The sequence below is a fragment of the Meleagris gallopavo genome, chromosome 1 (assembly GCF_000146605.3).
Source record: "Meleagris gallopavo isolate NT-WF06-2002-E0010 breed Aviagen turkey brand Nicholas breeding stock chromosome 1, Turkey_5.1, whole genome shotgun sequence".
Lineage (NCBI taxonomy): Eukaryota > Metazoa > Chordata > Aves > Galliformes > Phasianidae > Meleagris > Meleagris gallopavo.
This window is the reverse complement of record NC_015011.2, coordinates 89350777-89373313: the sequence shown is the minus strand read 5'-3', so window position 1 is coordinate 89373313 and position 22537 is coordinate 89350777. Positions and strand designations below refer to the sequence as shown.

Below are 22537 nucleotides of genomic sequence, written 5' to 3'. Positions count from 1 at the left end.
AGCCTCGCCCAGATCTTCCAGCTGATGCATCAGCAGTACTCACCACCACTTGTGTATCAGTAAGCCAGTTACTGATGTAACTACAATTGTTTTTGAAGGGGTCATATCTGTGACTGTACATGTACTAATGCAGGTAAAGAAGTCTGGAAATCACATTATGCTTCTACTTTCAAATGAAGAAACGGACCGCCATTATACAAGCCAGAAGATGGTGCTGAGCAAAGAGAACGCCAACCTAAAACTCCTTCCTCTTAAACCAAAACTTATTGAGCTTCAGAAAGGAAAAAATGGTTATGGCTTTTATCTACGGATGGAACAAAACACTGGTGGTAAGAACAAGCCAACACACAGGCCGTAACATTTGCGATACAGTTTATTCCATTATTCCTGTACAGTCTGCAGACTCATTCTCCTTGTCTGGCTTTTTAATAAGCCTGTATCAGGGAAACTGTCTCAACCTCAAGTGCAATTTCAACAATAGCTTTTACCACACAAAATACCATTACAGTTACCAAACAGTCCTTCACATTCACCTTTTTTTTCCCTTTTGAACTTAGATCATGTAATCAAAGATGTTGATTCCAAGAGCCCAGCAGCCAAGGCAGGTCTCAAAAATGATGATATCCTGGTAGCTGTCAATGGTGAGCGAGTGGATGCACTGGATCATGAAAGTGTAGTGGGAAAGATTAAGCAGTCTGAGGAAAAAACCACATTGTTGGTAGTGGATAAGGAGACTGACGCCATGTATAAACTGGTAAGTAAATGCAAGCTACAGCTAAGGATCATTAATAAGAAACAGAAGCAGCAACAAATCAGTCTGCTCTGACAGACTTGTTTATCTTACAGCAAGGGTCTAAGATGCATCCAGATTTCAGCAACGCTCCTTGCACTTGTGTACCAAGCCACTAAACATCCACATTTTTGGCCTCTTCCATGTTTTTAGAGGCACTGTTGGAACTATTCTGTATTTGAAAGCACTGTAAGAAAGGCTGGAATAAGACAGCAAAATCAGAATTAAATTATTGTGTAATCTTTTATGAGCAATACAAACCTTGTCACGTGGATCAAGATTGTAGCTTTCCACTTAACCAAAGAGTAGCTCGTTGCAACTCGTATCTGAACCGTTAGAAGGTTTCAAGCAGAACATATTTACCAAGAAACCTACAGATTTCACAATAGGTTTTATATCAAAGTTTTCTTTGTCACTGTTTTTTCAGGCTCAAATTTCCCCCTATTCGTATTACTACAAAGTACAAAACCCAGCTCCAGTAAAAGCAGAGGAAAGAGTGGAGTTGCACACTGAGCAGAAAGTGAACCATAAGCCAAGAGTCTGCAAGATGGTAAAAGGGCCGAGTGGATTTGGCTTCAATTTAAACATGGTCAAGAACAAACCTGGACTATTTATTAATGAGGTACTAATGTAAAATAATCAACAATGAAAAACTTGTGTAGTATGTTGGGCAGCCTTCTTCCTTCCACCCTGTAAATGCACTCAAGAAAAAGCCCAAGACAAAACTCTTCTCCAGCTCTCTTAGATAAGTTATAATTTTTGAAAGTCAGACTGATATTACAGGACCTATATTAAAATAAAAACCAGAAAACCTCATTCCTTTTATTCCACTAGATACCTAAAAGGAAAGGAAATCCAAATTCTGTCTCATTTTTTGCTTTTATTTATAAGGCTGGAATGCAAAAAACAGTATTTTAAATACAGATTTTTGAACTATAGAATACCCTGGAAATGTAAGAGAACTTTCCCTCCCACTTCTCAGAATTTCTTCAGCTGGCAAGAGTGAATCTTCTATTATCACAAATCACATCTGTGCCTTCTGTTTTCTAGAAGGGAGGAGTTTCACACATCACTAAAGAATATGTCAATGTAGAAAAGTTAAATTTAAGTTGCACCATCTAGGCCTATTGTCTCTCTCAATTCAATTCTGCCCCCAAAATCTCCCTGCCACGCTTATTTTGACAGCTTAGTGATCCATCAGTTGTTAATGCATCTTTTCATCGTTATGCTAACATCACCCTTTGAACTTGCCTTTGCAGGTACAGAGACACGGACCAGCTGACGTAGCAGGGGTAGAAAATAATGATGTTTTGGTGGAAGTGAATGGGGTGAATGTGATAAATGAGCCCTATGACAACGTCGTGGCAAGAATCAAAGAGAGTGGTGATACAGTAACGCTACTGGTGTGCAGTAAAGATGCTTACAAATACTTTCAGGAGCAGAACATTCCCATCACAGATGCTATGGCAGATCCAGCCCAAGACACTTCTGAACCTCCTGCTTATACAGAAACCTCAGCAGCAGAGTCAGAGAGAACCTCACCTGAACCAAGAGAAAGGGTAAGTATTACTGTATTAAACAAATGCCAAGGGATCACTGAGGAGATACTGAAAGAACTTCCTATTACTGCTGTGTATACTGAGCTAGGATCCTCAATTTTTACAACTCAGTCCAAATTATCAAGAGGGAAGCTGTGATATGATTACTGTAAACAATTCTTTCTTTCCCTAGGCATAATGCAGGTGAATATCTTTAATGCACAATTAAATTACAGAAAGAGTGCACACACAAGAGGCTTTATGGAACAAGACAATCTACACACTGCAATCCTCAAGGAGGCAATACTGTCCTTTAAGTACAAAAAATAATCCTTAAATACACAAAAAAGCATAACCTGCTTTTGGAGAAATTAGGTGGAATATTTCAGAAAAGATATTTTTCTAGAAGAGCAATCGACAGATTATGATGACATTTTCAAGGAAATGCGCAGATTTAAAATAATTTTGTTCATGTTGTACCGGTAAAAAGAATCTGGAGTATGACAGAACTCAGAAGAGCAGCAAAATACTTTTTCTTGAAACAGTAATTTTGAACCTTCTTTGTGGTCAGCCTTAAGTACTGAAATGCTTCCTTTTGATCATGCAAGAGAGACAGACAAGAGTAAGACCAATACTGCCTCCTATCTTCCTATCTATTTTTCATGACCCTTGTCTGCAAATATCCAGCTGCCAGGTTTTTCAAAAATTCTGTCAGAAGATTAGCACTACTTCTGTGTGCAAGTTCACCAGGTACGGGAATGAAACAATAGGAAACTTCTATTAAACACATTTGTCTCTAAAACATAGCTAACGAGAAAGCACTTCAATGACAAAAGTCACATTTACTGGCTCATTATGCCATCCAAACAAGTATATCATTAGTGCAGATTAGAACAGGAGTCCTTCATAACACTGCAGACCAGCATGTTTACAAACTAAAAATAACGAGAACGTATTTGTTACTCCTCTGCAGGCAAGCTCATCTTCCTCTTCACAATCAGCTGCCTCAGCGGGAGCAGACAGTGACAGCAGCGATGACACAAGGTTCTGAGGAGACTGACTATGCCGAGAACAAAAAAGAAATCTTCCAAATTCTCTTTCTTCAATCGCACTTTGCTACTGCAACTTCAGGACTTGACTATCCATACGAGTACCAGACCTGTTAGGGACCGTGATGTCTTGCTAAAATGCCACTGCCTGAAATAAGCACTTCAGTGTATCCTGCAGTCCCTTAACAAGCTGCAATTGTACTTCATTCACTGTACAAGGCTTTCTGTCTTGTAAAGTGGGGAGTGAGCCACTTACTACTGTAAAGGCTTTAATAATTAGAGGTACATAGTTAAGCATACTGCAGCACAGGGAGGAAACAGTTCATAAATTCCTAAGTATCTGAGCCTTTTAAGGATGAGCATTTAATAAAGACCAACTGATTTCTCACCATCTCCCAGGAGAGGCAGTTCTAATCCAAGCCCATTAACACAATCCTGGAGGTGACAATCTGTGCTGTATTTATGGCAGTGCAATCGCTATGAAATGTCATAAACTAATATATTCTGTGCAATACACTCCTTTCTTCCGCTAACAGTGCAGAAATTTCTTTCAAACATTAAGTTAACCTCATAATTCAGAACTCAAAACCTAAAACATTCAAGCACTGTTCTCTCTCCTCTGCCTAAATTTGCAGATCATAGTGGTTAGAAGTGTAATTCAGTCGTGCCGGTTTGCCTAATTTCAAGTCAACACCACATTGTCTTGGATGTTATATAAATGGCTCTGCAATATTGCTATTGTATGCTCTGTCTCCTTCCTGTACACCAAAGACAATACAGAATTAAATTGTTTTCAGTGGTTATTTTTTTCCCCAGGTCCTAGCCTTACCACCTATGATTTATGTTCCAGAACAATCTTGTAACAAACAAAGCCTGGGAGTGTGTCTATGGGAAGCTACAAGTTCAAGTCACTTGAATAAAATTTACTTTTATGCCTTGAATGACATCAGAAAGGGGAAACAGGCTGCTGTAGAAGAATATACAGGTTGAGGGGAACACCAGATTTATAGCCTATAAGGTCAATACATTTATAACACGTAAGGTAAACAAGGCATAACTGTTATCTTTGACTTCATGCTGAACTCTGGCAAACAGGAATCCAAAACTTCAGTTCTGTTTACGAAACAAAGTTGAGGTTCAGCAAGAGAGCTAAGCTCCAGCTCAAAAGGACAGCACGTACTAGTGATATCCTCTCAACTTCACTCCATTTCACTTCTGCCAGGTAGTAAATTCCAGCTCACTTGCAAACAAATATTTTGAGCTGACAAAAAACAACTGTGATGCTTGCATGAGGTATTACAAAAGCTTATTTAATTCCACAGACTCCCACATTCAGCTCCAAAATTACCGTTCTCTGAATCTCAATTATGAGTTGCTTTTTAAAAGAAAAATCACATTTGTTTGATGCCTTCTCTGAAGATGTTCTTCTAAACCCAAGATACCTTACCTCAGACAGCCTACAGCCCCTTAGATACGGTGTACCATAAATTCCCCTTATTTCTTGGCAATGTGTGCATTCCCTTTCCTTCAAGCTGTAGCACCTTAAAATGAGCCACAGAGCTTGATTGAAGACATGGAAGTTCAAAGAGCCAGTGACATCGTTCGAACACACAGAACTGTCCTGGCTCTCCAAGTTTTACAGTCCACAGGAGTTGCAACAGTCCAGCAGAAAGGACACGGGAGCAGTGTGTGTGTCTGCAGTCCTTATTTAGAGGGCCATATGCTTTTCTGGAGCTTGTTTGTGTGCTAAGTAGAGAAAGAGGATGCTGGATAGTGCACTAACTAGAAATATTACATCAAACCAACGATGATAGAAGTTGAACTGAAGCTCTCCCAGGACTTCTGTTATAATAGTGCGGTACTCTAGAGGCATACTCATTCGTATCAGGAGCACTGATGATACAAAGTACATGCCCTGTAAAAAGAGAAAGTAGAATTTGCTTTGTGGCTAACACAGGTCAGCACACAAGGACTTTATTAGCTTCGTTTGTATGCAAAAACAAATATGTACCTGTATGCACAAATGCATACAGGTGTGCCCATGGTTCTGCATACTCACCATGATTTGTGCTAAAAGCAGAACAATAACATTGGAGGACTTGCTGCTGGAAATGGCATAGAAGAACTAGAAAGAAAAAACACACTGGAAATAAGCTGGACAATGATGCCTTAGGACATCATGAAAGGAACCATTCAATACTCTTTTTCATAAAAAGCATGTTTTTTCAGAGAGGTGCATGTACCCTCCTTTTAGAAACACGAATCTCTTAAGCCAGTGGCAGGCACCAACTGGTAAAAGTCATGTATTAATATTTAAGAGTGGGTACTAAAACCCAGGTCAACACAAGCAGTCACATCTCTTGAGTTAATACCTTTCCAGCTCTACAAAAAGAACTAGCAGTTCAAATGAGGCAATCTAAATTCTTTTAATCATTACCTCACAAACCCTTACCAATATGCTGGCTACAGCATCATTCTGAAGCCATGCTTACACTTAACTCTCATTGAGCATCCGCACTTCTTCCTAAGAATGACAATAACAGTAACTGAGTGGGGAAATATAGTGGAGAATATACTTTTTCTCTCCTCCTCCTCTGCAAGGATTTAAATTCAGAAAGTAAAAACACGAATGTGTACTGATAGTTTATAGTATAGTATAGTTCTGTTTGAACTATACAGTGTATGTTCTGTTTGAATTTGAAGATTTAGTAATATCTTTCCTCATAAAAAATGTAAGACACTACTGGCCAAACATACCTTTGTAAGTGTAATTAATAAGCCTCTGATAGAGGTGACAATGATTATTCCAACAAGAATAAAGGAAATGTGCTGAGACCAGAATTTCACCTGTATCAACAAGAGGAATACAGTTAATTCTCTAACTCCATTTTCACTACATTTTATAGCTGCTAATTCTTTAGGATCTTTGTACTTCCTAGTTGCACAGTATCCACTGTAGACAGGTTTACATTACTAATATAATTGTGAAAATGTCTGTTAAATCATTACATTAAACACACAAGTAAAAAAGATACAACTTACATCAATCATCTCTTTACAGGAAAAAATTATAGAAGTGCAAATAACAGAATACTTGTTTCAAAGCTCTATTTCCTTTTCTCTTTAGTAAGTCAGAAGTCACAGATGCATTCTCAGGGTTCTATCACTTCCACGTTATTAGTAGTATGCTATTGCTTTTGTGGGGTAGGAATTACTGAAAAGGCTGTAAGAATTAATAAATCTCACATCAAACTGGATTCCCAAATAATTCACAGTGATCTCAATTCCTCTTGTGACTGGATCCGTCTTCCCCACGCGATCAAACACAATGTTGATGGTTGCCTGCAAGGCAGAGATGGATTTACAATCAAAGAAAATAAAAAGAACACCTTACTGCTACATATGAGATTCTTGCTTGCATATCCAAGGTTGGGAGAGCAGCTGAATTGTCTAAGAAGGTGTAAAAACACATATGTTAGAAATGCTTGCCTAAGGTTCTGTAAAAAGAAAGATGCAGAGCTTTATTCCAGACAAACATTATTTTCATTCAGAATTTCCAGAAGCAAGATTATAGGGAGACTAATATTAAAATAATCTTACTTAATACACTGCACATACAGCATAATCTGTGCAGGCAGTGACATTTGCATATGTGCACATAAAACAGAACAAAATATTTACATACCATGAAGATTTTCCAGACACAATAGATGGAGAAAAAGTAACCCAAAAAATTAAAGTATTTTCCCTGGAAAGTTTTGGAGTACTCTATTCTTTCCTGGAGAAAAAAAAAAAAAAAATCCAAGAAGAGGAAAAGAGAATACATACAAAAAATTCATTGCCATGATAACCCACATCACAAAGCCATACATTTTAATGGTGCACCAAGAACAGCAACCACAGCTTTATCCTACTTTATTTTACAGCTTAATTCTAATTTAAAGGCTTCTGAACAGCTCTAGGAACCTGTAGTATGTTCCAGCATATACCTAAACAGGAAGTAACCTGTCCTGCAGACCCCAAATTAAAGAATCATAGAATCATCATAGAACCACAGAATGGCTTGGGTTGGAAGGGGCCTCAAGGATGTTCTTGTTCCTCCCTGCCATGAGCAACATTGCCAACCATAAGCACTAGATCAGGCTGCCCAGTTCCCCATCCAATCTGGCCCTGAATGCCTCCAGGGATGAAGCATCCACAGCATCTCTGGGCAACTTGTTCCAGCACCTCACTTCTTTCAGTGAAAATTTTTCTCCTGACATCTAATCTAAATCTTCCCTCTTTTAGTTTAAGACCAGTCACCCTTGTCCTGTCACTGTCTACCCATGTAAAAAGTTGATTTTCCTCCTGTTTATAAGCTCTCTTTTAAGTTCTGGAAGGCCACAACAGATTCTCACTCCACCACATTTCAACATTTCCCTGCTAAACAGCTTTCAATTTCAGGTAACATGTTCTCATTCAATCTACTCTGGCCCCCAACACCCATCTGGGCAGTTATTTTGTTTCATACCTTTGTTGCATGCAGGTCAGCAGTTTCAAGAAAAAGCTGCCGGCTCAGTTCCTCTAGGGCATCCACTTCTTGCTGGATAAGAGACAGATCTGGCAAACCAGCATAGTCAAGGCTAGAGTACGTCACAAATTCTTAATTAAAAAGAAAATATTCCCCACCTTCTCCTCAAGGGTCACGTCTAATGGTTTGACCACTTTTTTAATCCAGATCAGTTTTCTGATCAGTTTTCTTAGTGCTCTCGTTAATAATGCATCCAAAGACCTCTCAAGAGTACCTGTGTTGCACAGTACTCCCATCTTAAGAAGGCAGGTAGTACTCTTCTACCTAGGTAACACACTGCAGAACCAGAGCTCTCAAAGACTGCTTCTCCACTTCAGTCAGCATCCCTCATCATCAGAATGCATAGTATTTCACACTCCCATCACCTTCACAAGCAAAACTGCTGAGTAACCGCCCCAGGAGATTAGTGATTATTATAAAGAGTCTAGTCAAATAGCCAAATTCTAATTTTAACAGCTATTGGAAAAGGACAGGAAGAAGACTCCTTAGCCTTAAGCAAACTGGACATTTTAGGTGCTCTGATAGAAATTCTTGGAAGGCAATGGCAAGACAAGGAAATACAGACCCTTATAACTGTCCACACATTCCTTCTATCCCTTTTGCATACACACAGTAACATTTATTCACATGTTCCTATCCACTTTCTGTCACATTGCTAGCACAACAGCAGTGAACCTACACCATGAGAATAATTTATTTGGTCCACAGGTTGCTTCTTGCTCTGCAGAGAGGAACCTGGGGGACGACAGGTTGGCCATGAGCCAGCAGTGCGCTCAGTGGGCAAAATGGCCAACGACATCCCGAGAGGCATTAACAAAAGTGTGGCCAGCAGGTCAAGGGAGGTGGTCCTCCCCATTTAGTCTGTCCTGGTGAGGCCTCACCTGGAGTACTGTGTTCAGTTCTGGGCTCCCCAGTACAAAAAAGACAGGGATCTCCTGGAAAGAGTCCAGCGGAGGGCCATGAAGATGACAAAGGCCCTGGAGCATCTCTCTTATGAGGAAAGGCTGAGTGACCTGGCTCTGTTCAGCCTTGAGAAAAGAAGACTCAGAGGGGATCTGATCAATGTCTATAAATACCTAAGGTGTGGGAGGCAAAGGGATGAGGTCAAACTCTTTTCAGCGGTGAGTGGCAACTAGACAAGGGGAAATGGCCACAAACTGCAGCATAGGAAGTTCCACACAAATGTGCTTAAGAACTTCTTCACAGTGAGGGTGACAGAGCACTGGAACAGGCTGCCCAGAGGTTGTGGAGTCTCCTTCTCTGGAGATGTTCAAGACCTGCCTGGACACCTACCTGTGCAATCTAGTCTAGGGAGCCTGCTTTGGCAAGTGGGTTGGACTAGATAATCTCCAGTGATCCCTTTCAGCCCCTACAATTTTGTGACTCTGCGATTGCTGCCTTTCTTCTCGCTTTCCATCTCAGCCAAAAAGCCAGCTATAAGCAAGGACAACTGTTCCAGCACCTCAAACAGAGCTGTTATTTTGCTCATGCATGTCACAACTTCTCCACTCTGGAAAAGTGTATTTCAAGTAATGAAATAAAACATATATGCAGGTAAGTCAGTGAGCCAAGGATACATCAGAATAGAAAGCTGCCTCCAGCTTCAGTGTTGTGACAGGGCAGACATCTGCAATGTGACACAGAAAGTGCGTACATCTGTCCTGCAACCTGCTGTACACCTCAACTGTGATGATGTTGACAGCACATGTATATAGTATGGCTGCAACATATGACTCCTGAGTGTCTACATAAAACGTAAGTCCAATCCCTGGGTAAAAGGTGATACAGTACAGCAGTAGACAGCAAACCTCCCAGGAGACATGAAGCCTTTTGCCCAGGCTTCTGGAATGTATTAGAACACAGGTGCTTCACAACTGGCCCACCTAACACTCTTCCTTCCAAAAGAAAGCTGGAGTCACCTCCAGGTGCCAGCATGCAGACGAAGGATACTTTCACTGCCTGCAACAGACGTCGTAACACTTTTTATCATTCCCCAGAAGCCAGTGGGTTTGTTGTGCACTTCCCCTCTCTGGAACATTGTCCTGTGAGCCACTGCTATTCTGAAAAAGCAGAAAACACAAGTCTTCAGGAGGAAAGTCTTTTTAGAATAAAGCAAAGCAAAAAACAAAATAAACTCAAGCCCAATAACTAAAAAACAGTTCTTTAGAAAAGACGATTAAACTAAATTCACTGCCAACAGATGCCCCCTTTTTATTTCCCTAAGCACTAATCTTGCTTCATAACCTTATCTTGATTAGCTCTGGAATAGAGCCCAGATCTAATCAAGCAAGATTCAATGAGACACTTCCTAAGACTTCTATTTGGAATTCTGCTTCAATCCTTAGAGAGATTTAAATCCAATTAAAAATAAATATTCAAATAGCTTTCTCAGTCATGTGATTAGTTACTTTCATCATACACACAAGATTGTGCTATCTCCAATTCAGGAACTGGAAAAACTTTTCACGCTCCTTTCTCTCCTTGGACACCTCTTTATCACTGCACATTCCGCTTCCTCCACAGAAGTGTGAGTACTGGGTGGTATGCAGCAGCTCTCTCACACGCTGTCACTCACTTTTAGGCTGCTTGACAAGCTCTTATGAAGCAGAAACACAGAAATCCATTACTGGACTGAACCACTGGACACATCCGGCAATCTAAACACGACTCCTAAAACTCATCCAATACTACAGCAGCAGCTGCATACTCTCCCTCACACCCCCACGTGCACTGCAGCATAATCCCTGCAAGCACTGCTGGCTTCTGGCCTCATTACCTCACGTCTCTCCATTGAAATTTGTGAGCCAGCTATCCTCTGTAAGCTGAAAACTATTCATAGTATATGCAAGGCGATCCACGATTTGACAGAGTTCAGGTCCTTTTTTGTAGCTGCAGCCAGCACTGCTACATTTGGCACTGAGCCCTCTTCAAAGTTGCTGATAAGTAGTGTAATAAAAAATAATAATAATATCCTAAATCACGCAATGAAGAAGTAATACCCTTGGGGCTCAGGCCTCCCCTGAGCCTCCTCTTCTCCAGGCTAAATAACCCCAGTTCCCTCAGTCACTCCTCATAAGGCCTGTGCTTCAGACCCCTCACTAGCTTAGCTGCCCTTCTCTGGGCATGCTCCAGGCTTCCAAGTCTTTCTTGCTGGGAGGGGCCCAAAATATCTGCAAGGGTGAGTATGAAGAACCTGTCAACCCTAAGTGGCAAATTTCCTTAATGTATTAAGTACGCTCAGAAAGGACAGAATAATTCCTGTGCAAAAAGCATTAGCAAAAACAACTTCCAACAGCTGTCTCCAAGAAATGCCAGTCAGTTACAAGTCCCAGACATCCATACTTTTAACCCAACGTTACCTTCTCTGAGATCCAAACACACTACACAAAACAAAAGGGCAGTCTCAAAAGCTGTACTCCACAATAATCTTTCAACTTCAATGCCAGCATATTAATATCCTCTTTGTCCATCGTATCAGCCAACTAAACCTCTCTGCTTAAATACGCCTTCTCACTAAACTACAAATCACCACAAATACTGAGTTAACATTTGTCCACCACTTAACATTTTCAAAGGGGAAGAAAGAAGACATGCTTCAACTACACTTTCCCACGCTCAGCAGAGCAGTTCACTGACCAGCAGATATGCGTGCTGGTGACTAATTCAGCAAGACTATCCTGCTTTGTAATCCATTAAAAGGTTCCATTAAAACATTAGTGCACCAGAAGTAAAGTTTTGAGGGTTTCTGCAAGGACTCTACACCAGACAAACCTCTGAGGTGGTATGGGTAATTGCATTGACTCTTTATAACTGGGAAGGCATGAAATATGCAATTTGTAAGAGCGCACAAAAATCCTTTCAGTGTAAATGCAACAACACCGTTTCCTGAAAGTAGCTTTTTCACCTGGGGCACGTGAAATAAGCTAAACCAACAAAAGCAGAATTCTGATGTCATGCTTATGTTACCTTCTGATGTCACGCTACGCTACCATCGTACGAGCAGTGTTCCACAACTCCACTGTACTTTTATCAATATTCTTGCAAATGGCAAGGTTTACACAGCTGTATTCACATCAGCTCATTAGCTTGCTTCAGTTTTGACCAGGAAACACCTAGGTTTGTATGAATTCAACTGCTGTACCAAAACTGCCAATAAGAGAGTTAACTGAGATGGTTCAAGGGACATTTATTCATTAGGAGACAAAAGTGTTTATCTTAGATTAGTCAAGTTGCCATCAGAAAGTTAGAACTTGTCCTGGAAGTCTAACCTGTACTACTGCAGGAAAAAAGATGCTATTTAAGACAGCGGCTTGGGAAAAAGCCTAAGCTGCATATCAGGCCAGAATGAAACCCCACAAAGCTCTAACTTAACTCAGCCACCTGTGTCACTGGAACATCTAGCCCTGAAAAGAAAATTTGGGTAATTTCAAGACCATCTTCTACCACACTGACTGCAAATCCTTGACATAATTTATTTAATGCAACTGTTCCTTTCTCACCTTTTTTTCTTGCTAATAATCATGTCCATAGTCTGGAGGAGTCGTCGCTCCAAAGCGAGAATATCTGCATCTGTCACATTCCTGCAGAATGAAGACACTCAACAATTAGGCCTGCTAACCCATTTCAGAGGGACTATGCACATGCTCATAAAACAAAGAGAGAAGCTTGTACGAAGAGATCCTTCAGGGATGAAAATGGTTCTGGTGTGTAGAACAACAATTGCTACACTTAGAACATGGAAAACAAAAGCCATCACTAATGCCATCAGGATTAGAAAAAGGCAACTTCAAAGAAAAAAAAAATCAATCAATTCAATAAGAAAAGCAGAATAATAACCTCAAAGGCAGACAAAATATTTCACAAGGCTGCAATTACCTGAGAAAATAGGACATGTAAGTATATGGACAGTTGACAGCACCAAATCCTGACAGCAAAGCCATGAGTGTCACCCCAATCACACCCACACGGCTGATGAGCTGCTCTATAGACAGGATTCCTGTAAGACAAAGAACACAGCATCAGTAACAGGCTGCGCTCTTCATCCTGTTCCACTGCTGGTGTCTTTGCAAACCAGTACACATACAGAGCTGCCTAATGAAACCAGCTACCTTCACAGTGCAACGATCAGAGGTAATATGAAGTACAGACAGGAACTACGAATAAAGAGAAGAAAGTCTCCCTCAGAAAGCACATTATCATGCTTAAAAACAGGGGTAGGATACTCGTACTGTGAAGAATGTTAAGAGATGTGAAGGGGATTAACAGACAACTTTTTGGTTCTACATTAATAAAGCACCAGCGGCTTGACTTTGCTGAGGTGGGAACATACATTCACCAGGTTCCATAAAACAGACATCTTCAGCAAAGAGACTCCAGCAACCACCAGGACTAGAGTTACCAAACCAGTTACTCCCAGCAATCTGGACCAAAACTCTCTGGAACATAGAGAGGAAGCCCTATCCTGTCAATTATTAGAAGCGACCCCTCCATACCAGGTGCAATTTGTGCATTAAGATAGCAGTTATGACAGCACGGGAAGTTCATGCTCCTGCCAGCTGTTCAGTATTCATTTTGTGGATACACACATGAAGTTGAGGTGACCACCAAGCAAGCATTCTGAGCACCAGGTGAACTCTAAAACATACACTCACATGACACAGCATGAATGTCAAGACTGTGCTGTATCCAATATCGAGCAATGAGACTGCATTTATTCTTCCCAACCATGAAGAACAGACCTCAACCCATCTTCTCAGGATACAGTGCCAGGTACCATCAAACATTAACTTGCTTTTTAGGGAGATACTTACAGAATAGCTGCTACACACAGCACATTTGGAGCTTACATGATTGCAAAGCTGAGATGGCCAAGTGCCAAGCCACATTTCATGCTTCAGAGAAGGAGAATAAATGATGAAAACACAGCAAAAGGACTTCACAAAGGGAAACTGAGACGACCCAGTCATGTGCAGCTGCACAGAGATTTACACCAGCTACAGAATGTGCTACTATATCCTGGCCTTTCGCCCTACACACTATCAGATAGCACCAGTTAAAACAGAGGTGCCTTCAAAATGACATGACATTCCACTGTCTAAAATAACGTTCCCCCATAACACTCTCAGAATCTTTACTCTTGTGATCAGGTCACATAAAACATATGCTTTATGAACTCAGATGAACATTAGTTTTAATAGAATACTACTAGGTAAACCAGTACAGAATAAATCTGTCCACAGAGTCATACTTAACAAACTGGAGAACATCCAGGACAAAAAGTCCTGGTCAGTGGTACATTTCACAGCTGCTGCACAGTCACAACTGTCAACACCATCCCAAGGCAAGGCAATGCCACCACAGGATGCCAGTGCATGTACCTAAAGGGGCTTCCTGCCATACCTCCTTCCACAACAAGATCCTACACATATGAATTAGATCACCAGCTCCACAACAAAGCCCTGCTGTAGCCTTATTAGTATGTGCAAGACAGCAGCATCCCAGCCAAATCCTTGGCTCTAACTTTTTGCCTGAATCTGCTAGGATAAGATATTGTACAAGTGTTAGGTTAAGGTACCATTCTGCAAAGCAGAAGACAAAAACAGGAGGGAAAAAGAAAAAAAAGAAAAAAAAAAAAGAATACCAATTCTGGATATCTGCAGTCGTTACTCAGCTGCACAAGACTTTTAGAGTAGTCTGAAGAGGACTGTCTGAACCCTGCGGCTGAACTCCCTTTGGATTAATAAATTCTGCCAACTCAAGTGGATGTAAGTGGATTCACTTCTTTCTTGGCAACGAAACACTGTGTAGTGACCTGTGCAATTTACAAGCTACTGTATTTCATGGGCAAATGACACAATTATAAAACAAGGACACACACTTTCTCTTAGGAAAGTTTTAGAATCACAGATGGAAGGGTGAGCAATTGGTATCCTTCAATTTTTATCTTCTGAGTCCAGAATAAAGTAGTCTCACAGAGAAGAGAAAGATTAAGTTGATGGTTATCTATCCAGACAGATACATTCACCAATTGGAAGGAAACTGACTGCAATCTCTCCTGTTGAGAAAAACACAAACAATTCTCCAGTGCAGGGGATAATGGCAGGATAAGTTAAACAGGAAACCCAGGTGACAGCTAATCCTTCCTAAAGTGTTGCAAGACATACTTAGGTGCCCAAAGGATTCAGAACAGTTACGCCCACGCTGACAACGTCTGCCGCATAACAACTAAGTCTACACAGTAACTTCACACTATAAATGCTCTTGGTTCCGTGAGTGCAGAGCAGAGATACCCAAGCTAACCATTTCTGGCTGGCTGGCAAACTTCAGATTCTGTGTTTCAAAGCAGATTGAGTTACAAGAAATACTTTCTGTAGTCCATAATGTGGAATAAACATAACACAATAAAAGCTCCAAGATAAAGGAAAGAGAGCAAAGACCACTTTTAGGAGGGAAGAAATAAACGAGAATAGGAAACTCACCATGTTTTGGGCTGAGGATGGGAAATGGATCTCCCAGCTTCCAGAAGAAATACATAAATGTCAACCACAGAACACACGCAAAAAGCAATTTCTGTCTGTGCACTGATGGAAAGAACAAAAAAAATAGTATTGAAGTTCTTCCTTTAAGGCATTTTCAGTCTTACAAAACCACTACAATAGCCCAAAGGCTGCTTAAAGCATAGATGGCCAAAACAGGTATATTCTGACAGTGCTGGAGCTAGCAGTATGGACCCCTTCACTTCCTACCAAACTCACTACTTGAGACATCACCTTTTGCAAGAGCTTCCCCAACAGCGCAGCATTTTGGTTTTTCCCTAAGGACAGCACTGTGAATAGGGAAGTACTTAAGTCACATCTTTCTTATGTGATGCTGAAAATGACACTTGGCAAATTCATCTTAATGCCAAAGCTACACATTTTGGCATTACACTATACTCCCAACCCACATATCTAAGCTTAACACATAAGAGTGATGAATACTGATAACTCAAGGGTAGATGTGCTTTAGTACATGGAAGAGCCCTCAACCAAATAGCAGTAAGCAAAAAAAGCAAGGGTAATTTATTGAATTTTTCTGCCTTGTTTCTTTCACCCCTTAGTAAAACAACACAGGCCAGTCAGGGGCTTGGCTGAAACTCAAAACTCTGAAGGAACAAATTCCAGTAACAGTATTCTGAAGCACCCATCTTTGTTGAAACCCAGAAAGAAAAGCTACTTGGGGGGCCAGGTGAAACACATCCTAACTTTTCAATAAACAGTTCTTGCTCAAGCAATAGAACTTATCTAGCCAGGACAAAGACAGGGGAAGGAAGAAGATGCAGGGAGAGTGACCAAGACATCTCCCTCTCAAAAAAAAAGTTTTCAATTGTATGTGTAGTCTCAAATTAGTAGGCCCAATGTCATAAGCCAAGTACTCACATAATCTGATATTGCTCACAACAAAGTAACCGATGTAAAAGGGTACCATGAAGACTAGGATGAGCAAAATGACACACAGGTTCAGCTTCCAGTGAAAATACCGAGAGCTAAAAGAAAGCCAAAATACAGGTAAGCATGCTACAGCACAACAAATTTCAAAAAGACAGTCATGTCTCAATGCAATCCTTTCAGTTACATCAAACATTGGATAACACTGGCAGCCCTGCCCATGGCAGGGGTTGGAACTGGGTGGACTTTAAGGTCCGTTCTAACCTAAGCCATTCTGTGATTCTATGATGCTATGATAATAATTAATTTTGTAATGAATGGCTGAGTCAAAGAAGGGCTAACACAAATTGAAAAGATAAAAAAATATCTTATGTTCATAACTCAACATAATTCAATTAAAAGTGATTTTCTCACATGCAAGGCACTACAAAGCAATCAACACTCCTCTGACAGAAGAGATCAGCCAAATTCAGATGAGATTCATCTTGGTTGAACTGACCTTCCATTCATCTTTCCAAGAAAAACACATGCTTTATTACCAATACTGGCCCATGTCCTGCTTATGTCTTGCAGAAGATCTCCTGAGGATCCTTGTCACTCTTTCCTAGCTAATTCAGAGGCAGGCATTTTCATCTGTAATGATTCCCAGCCCTTTATTAGAGCTTATAAAAGCATCCTCCTCAGTGATTTCTCTGACTGCAAGTTCTACAGATTAATAACATACAGTCTAAACTACCAGTATCTTATATCCATTTTGAACTTCTTGCCTTTCAATTGCTTTCATTGCACTCTTAGACTCATATGATGAAAGACAACAAATAGGAACCCCATAACCTTTCCATGTTACTGCTCTATCTTCTCTTTCCTGCTGCTTTCTGAAGTAACCACCTTTTTACATCTTCTTTATGTAGAAGCCCTCACCCTATGTCAAGGAAAGATGTGCCTTTGATTCACAAATACTGTTCTACTACAGAAGTACAGTTCTCACTTCACAATTAGCTTCACATCTTATTCACTGCTTTGACCAGTACTGGAAAACAAGGGCTTCTAGTATTTATAGTTCTTGACATCTGAAAAGAGCTCTTCGGCATGATCTGAAGCTTCACAGCTCACCCATAAAACTGTTCTTTTATTTCACAAATGAAAAAACTCAAAGACTGAAGCTTTGTTTTTAGGCCGCAATAATGGCAATTGTGGGAGAATCAGGAAATCAAGGCTTCCAATCTCATGTTTTGTCAAATAAATCCTGCTGCTCAAACACCTCTGTTGAACTATTAACCATTTTCTCACATAATTTCCCCAATACAAGTCTAATCTATACATTAAGCTTCTGCACACTAGCCCTTCAGTCAGCTCCCAAACTCACCTGCTGTTCAGCACTCCCAAAATCTCAAAGATGATGAGTTCAAACATAGTACAAGAGAAGGCAAAAGTCACAGAGAAGATGACTTGGACAACATACTGTCGCACCTGCAATGGAGGAAATAAGCCAGAGGTATCAGGCATTTCTGTTTGTAGAACAGCATCCTGATACCCCTCCGGTGAAGAAAGAAAAAAAAGAACAACACATGGTACAGCTGCACACAACTCCTGCTACAAGGCACCCAGCATTTAATCCAAAAGGGAAGAAACAACAGTCTGTATCAATCCTATTTGAGAGAGAAGTCCTACAAAGAAGGGATGTAATACCCGGTGGCAACTTGATTAACAATAGGCAATTGCTAACAGTGTTTTATGTTCTTAATCTTAGATTTAATAAGTTAAGAATAAACTTTTCAGGTTTGGATTTGGCTTGCACTTAAGTCATCTCTTACCTAGACTATACTTTCTTATAGTCTTCTTGGGATAAGGGAATGTCCCAACCTTTATCCCAACCAATCCTCACAAACAATTTATTCCTCGTCATATTTAAAGATGAATTTGATTTTGTCTCCAAAATTCTGCAAATACATAAGTCAAGCTTACTTAAGGAACAAGGCTTCTATTATCCTTGCTCCTCCTCCAACTGATTTTTTTTAAACAGTTGCCAGTACAGAAACTTAGTGGTTCCAGAAGAATCCATTTCCCCAGATATCTACGAGCATTTTAAATAAAAGTAGAGAGGAAATGAAAAAGTAAGTACGTGTATGAAAGCTAAAAATAAGATAAAAGAGCTTAAAGAGTAGAAAAAGGTCAGAAACAGTTTTAAGAACACTGCAATAACTGAGAGTAATTTTAAGATAAAGAGTTGTGATGAAAGTCCCCTTCTTACCTCATAATCCTTGAAGAGCTTGCGCATGAAGAACAGCCATCCAAATCCAAAGAAGAGCACCTGCAAAAGAGATTAAGTATCTAGTATTGGTGTCCAGTAACTTGCAAAATATGAAGCTGCTTCACTATTGGCTGTAGGTGAAAGAAATGGAAGCAACAGAACAAGGCCAACATATCCAAGATATTAAACTTGTCAAGTTTATGTATATATGGAAAGTATAACATTTTAAATATTCAAAAGTAACAGACAGACAAACCTAGAATCTTACAGAAGATTGAGGAAAGAGAGCTTTTTTCTGTATTCTCAACTTCCCAGAATACCTCAGTTTCTGGCCTGCCAGAATCTTTTACACTGTTGCTTCTTCTTTCACTTTTCAAATATACAAAATTAAAGCTTACCCTTTTTTTACAGTAAACACATAACAGACACAAACACCAATTTACCCGAACCTCTAGGCAGTGGTCAAATGAGCAAAATCCCCCCTCCCCCCAAGTCTGAGAGCAAGTCTGAGAATGCCTCAGGAAGCTGAAAATGTACAATATGGGGCCGGATGCCATGCGTCCCAGAGTTCAGAAGAAAGTGGCTGATGTGGTTGTAAGGCCACTCTCCATCATATCTGAAAAGTCATGGCTGCCAGGCAAAGTCCGCACCGACTGCAAAAAGGAAAACATTTTCAAGAAAGGAATACCCAGGGAACTACAGGCTGTTGAATATCACATCTGTGTCTGGGAAGATCATGGAGCAGATCCTCCTGGAAGAGATGTTAAGGCACATGTGAGCTATGGAGGTGATACAAGACAGCCAGCACGACTTCACCAAGGGCAGATCATGACTGACCAATGTGGTGGCCTTTTATAATGGAGTGACAGCAACGGTGGACAAAGGAAGAGCAACTGGTGTTGTTCGGGCTTGTGCAAGGCTTTTGACATGGTCCCGTACCACATCTTTAAACTGGAGAGATACAGATTTGAAGGCAGCACCACTCAGTGGATAAAGACTTGGGTGGATAGCTGTAGCCAGAGGGTGGTTGTTAATGCCTCTGTCATGCTTTTATAATTTTTGTTATCGGTATTCCACATCATAACATCATGTAGAACACAGGATGTTAAAGAGTTAATGCTCCAGTTCCGTGGACTGCCAATTTTCCAGGTACCCGGTTTTCAGAAGAGAAGAACTACACACTTCAGAAGACCATTCATTTCCATTTTCCATTCAGGGGGAAAGATAAAACTGCTCACAAGTCACAAGACAGCCCTCTCTTTTACTGCTCATCAGTAAAAGAGTGCATGCATCAGTACAGTGCATGCTCCCTAGCCATCTCACTTTCAGCTTTAGAGTAAGGCCTTCAGTTTTGAATACTCTCTCCTTTAATTGGTTTATTAGCTTCAATCCCAATTAATTTGTATTTCTACTATTAGAACTAGTAAATTAACTTTCCTCCCTTTTCCTTATTCCTTTCCCTCTTGGTTCCCCCCACCACCACCTTTTTCAGGCTGGTGGGCCCGATGTCTCCTGTCACAGACACAGACAGATCTAGAGATAACTCCATGACAGACTCTATGCCCACATGGAGGCCAATCACAAGTGGTGCTTCCCAGTGGTCCATCTTAACCCCAGGGTTAAAGTCTCTTCCAATACAAGCCATCTGTGGGTGATTTCATTGTGCATTAGAAGTCAATGGATTTCAGCAGCGGCACAGGTAACAGAACATGATTTACAAACAAGGAATACCTGGAAAACTGGGTGAGAAAGGTCAAGTTCACTTGCCTTGAATGCAAATGTGGCATAGGAATGAGGTCTAGTGATTGACAGCAAGTGGCAAAAGACTTTAAAGTACTTGATAGCAAAAATATATGAGAAAGGTAAGATATTCCATAAGCCTCCTATTTACAGGCCAGGCTATAAGTCAAAGTATGATTCCATTAACAATGGGGAAGGAGGAGAAGGCAGGCAGACTTTTCAAAAGGAATAAATAAATGAAGTAGAAGAAAAAGATGAGGAGACATTCAGGGATAATAACAACAGAGGAAATTATATATGAAGATTAGATTTCCTTTGTATTAGAGACTATACAAAAGCACAGAAAGACACTATCTTATGTTCACTCTCTAAGATGCCTCAGGTGAGCATGAGTTTGAGCATTTGACAATTACACGCAGCAATTTAAACATCCAACTTCATATTTCTGAAGATGGCTGGAAGATGCAATGCTGCCATCACAAATTAAAGAAAAGTGATTAGAGAAGTTAGTTCTTAAAAATCAAAGCAAATGATGGGAAAGCTTTTGTTCTAAGGGAACTAATAACAGTATCAAAGCTGCACTCAAACCCTGACAGTGAAAAGGCATGTCAGAAACAAAAGTCAAACCTATACCAAGCAGGAGGAGATTTTACCTTTAAGAAACAGCTGAAATCTATCCTGAAAATTCTCAGAGGAACTGCAGTCATATGTGAAACACTGTATAAGACAACCAGCTGCTGTTGAGAGGGGAAAGATGCCATTTCCTCTACTCATCCCTCCTCATTACAGAACACAGATTTTAAATCAGCTCTGAAGCTGATCAGATTCCTCTGTGACCCAGATAAACTCATTTATATGGCAGAAAACCAATATTGGAGAAAGCACAAATGAAAATATGACTGTGTAGCCAAGTGGAAGGGAAGAGGGGGCAGAAGCAAACAGTTGAACCACCTCTGCAACCAGAGGAGTAGAAAGGAAGAAAGGGTATTTGGATGCTTACTGAGGAGGGAGTGGGACAGCAAGGTGGAGAGGAAGGTCAGAGACAACACAATGACAAGACAAATTACTGGAAGTTAACGAAGAAAGATGGAGTGTTTCCTCCCACAAAACAATAAGACGATCTCAAATATGTTAAGATTACCACCCAGCTTGGAATGGTAAAGACAGGATGACATGAAACAAGGTTTAATAGGCTCCTGGATGAATTAAGCTGGAGTAAAAAGCAGGCTGGTTGAAAGAAGACTCTGAAAGCAGCAGGAAGGAAAAAGTGAGGGAAGTTCTAAATCACACGTGTCAGCACTGAAGGAAGCATTTCAGATAAAATAGCAATGCCTTTCTGAGGTTCCTTAAAGCAAGCCACGGCAAACTTTGCAGGGCTGTAAGCAAGCAAGTACCTCAGTGGCACAACATCACAGAAGCCAGAAATTATTAGTCTACTAGGGAAACAACAAAGACCAAGTCAGTGTCACCTAGAGAACCACGAAATGAGCCTTCCTGGTGGTTCCAACAAGACCTAAGTTTATAGAAATTTGGCAGTGTTACTAGAAAACTCCATTCCCTACAGCCTTATTCACTGGTCTTTTGCTGTGCATAATATTCTGATACGACAACTAGGCAAGGCCAAGGGTCACGGTGACACGCAACACAGCCCTAAGCAATAGAAAACGTGCTGCCTAACACTCCTGAACTGCAGGTTGGTTGATTTGATTTCTATTTATTTCTTTCCAAGCTGCAGGCGAAGCTATCGAGACACAAAACCATCCCCTCTGCTCGGACCTGCCAACCCCGCCAAAACGCAGAGGGACCTATGCAGGGGCACCGCGCCTTCGCGCTGCGCATGCGCGCCCTCAGACCCCGCCCACACGCCCCTCAGCCTCAACGGCCGCTTCCGGAGGCGCGGCGAGTGGGTATCCCGGCAGGCCCGAGCGGCTGATACCACTTCGCCTCCTTCTCCCTCACTCCCTCCGTGGCTGGGCTCTCGCCGCGTAACACCGCGCTACCTGGGAGGTGACCATGATGCCTGAATCGATGAGGAAGCTCATGGCGGGCCCCGCACCGCAGCGAACGGCCAGCCCACGCTAGCGCCGCTGGTTGCAGTGCGCAGGCGCAGGATCCGGCGCAGGGCCCTCCCTGTGGCGGGGCTGGAACGAGGAGTGCCGCCCTTCCCGCGCAC

General features: G+C 41.1%; 2 protein-coding genes across 2 annotated transcripts; one reads left to right on the top strand and one right to left on the bottom strand.

Annotated features, from left to right (window-relative positions):
• The first annotated feature begins 113 nt into the window (after positions 1-113).
• LOC100541742 (Na(+)/H(+) exchange regulatory cofactor NHE-RF3-like) lies at positions 114-4169 on the top strand. Its single transcript, XM_010721462.3, has 5 exons — positions 114-329; positions 558-754; positions 1218-1412; positions 2050-2349; positions 3302-4169. The coding sequence occupies exons 1-5, from the start codon at positions 128-130 to the stop codon at positions 3377-3379; spliced, it is 972 nt and encodes a 323-aa protein (XP_010719764.3). The 5' UTR covers positions 114-127; the 3' UTR covers positions 3380-4169.
• Positions 4170-4357: 188 nt separating this feature from the next.
• Positions 4358-22452, bottom strand: GPR89B (G protein-coupled receptor 89B). Its single transcript, XM_010721475.3, has 14 exons — positions 22365-22452; positions 18625-18684; positions 17740-17843; positions 16365-16471; positions 15426-15527; positions 12823-12943; positions 12447-12527; positions 9898-10007; positions 7888-7976; positions 7063-7155; positions 6624-6719; positions 6135-6224; positions 5437-5502; positions 4358-5292 (listed from the first exon to the last, which is right to left on the bottom strand). The coding sequence occupies exons 1-14, from the start codon at positions 22404-22406 to the stop codon at positions 5086-5088; spliced, it is 1368 nt and encodes a 455-aa protein (XP_010719777.1). The 5' UTR covers positions 22407-22452; the 3' UTR covers positions 4358-5085.
• Between the last annotated feature and the right edge of the window lie 85 nt (positions 22453-22537).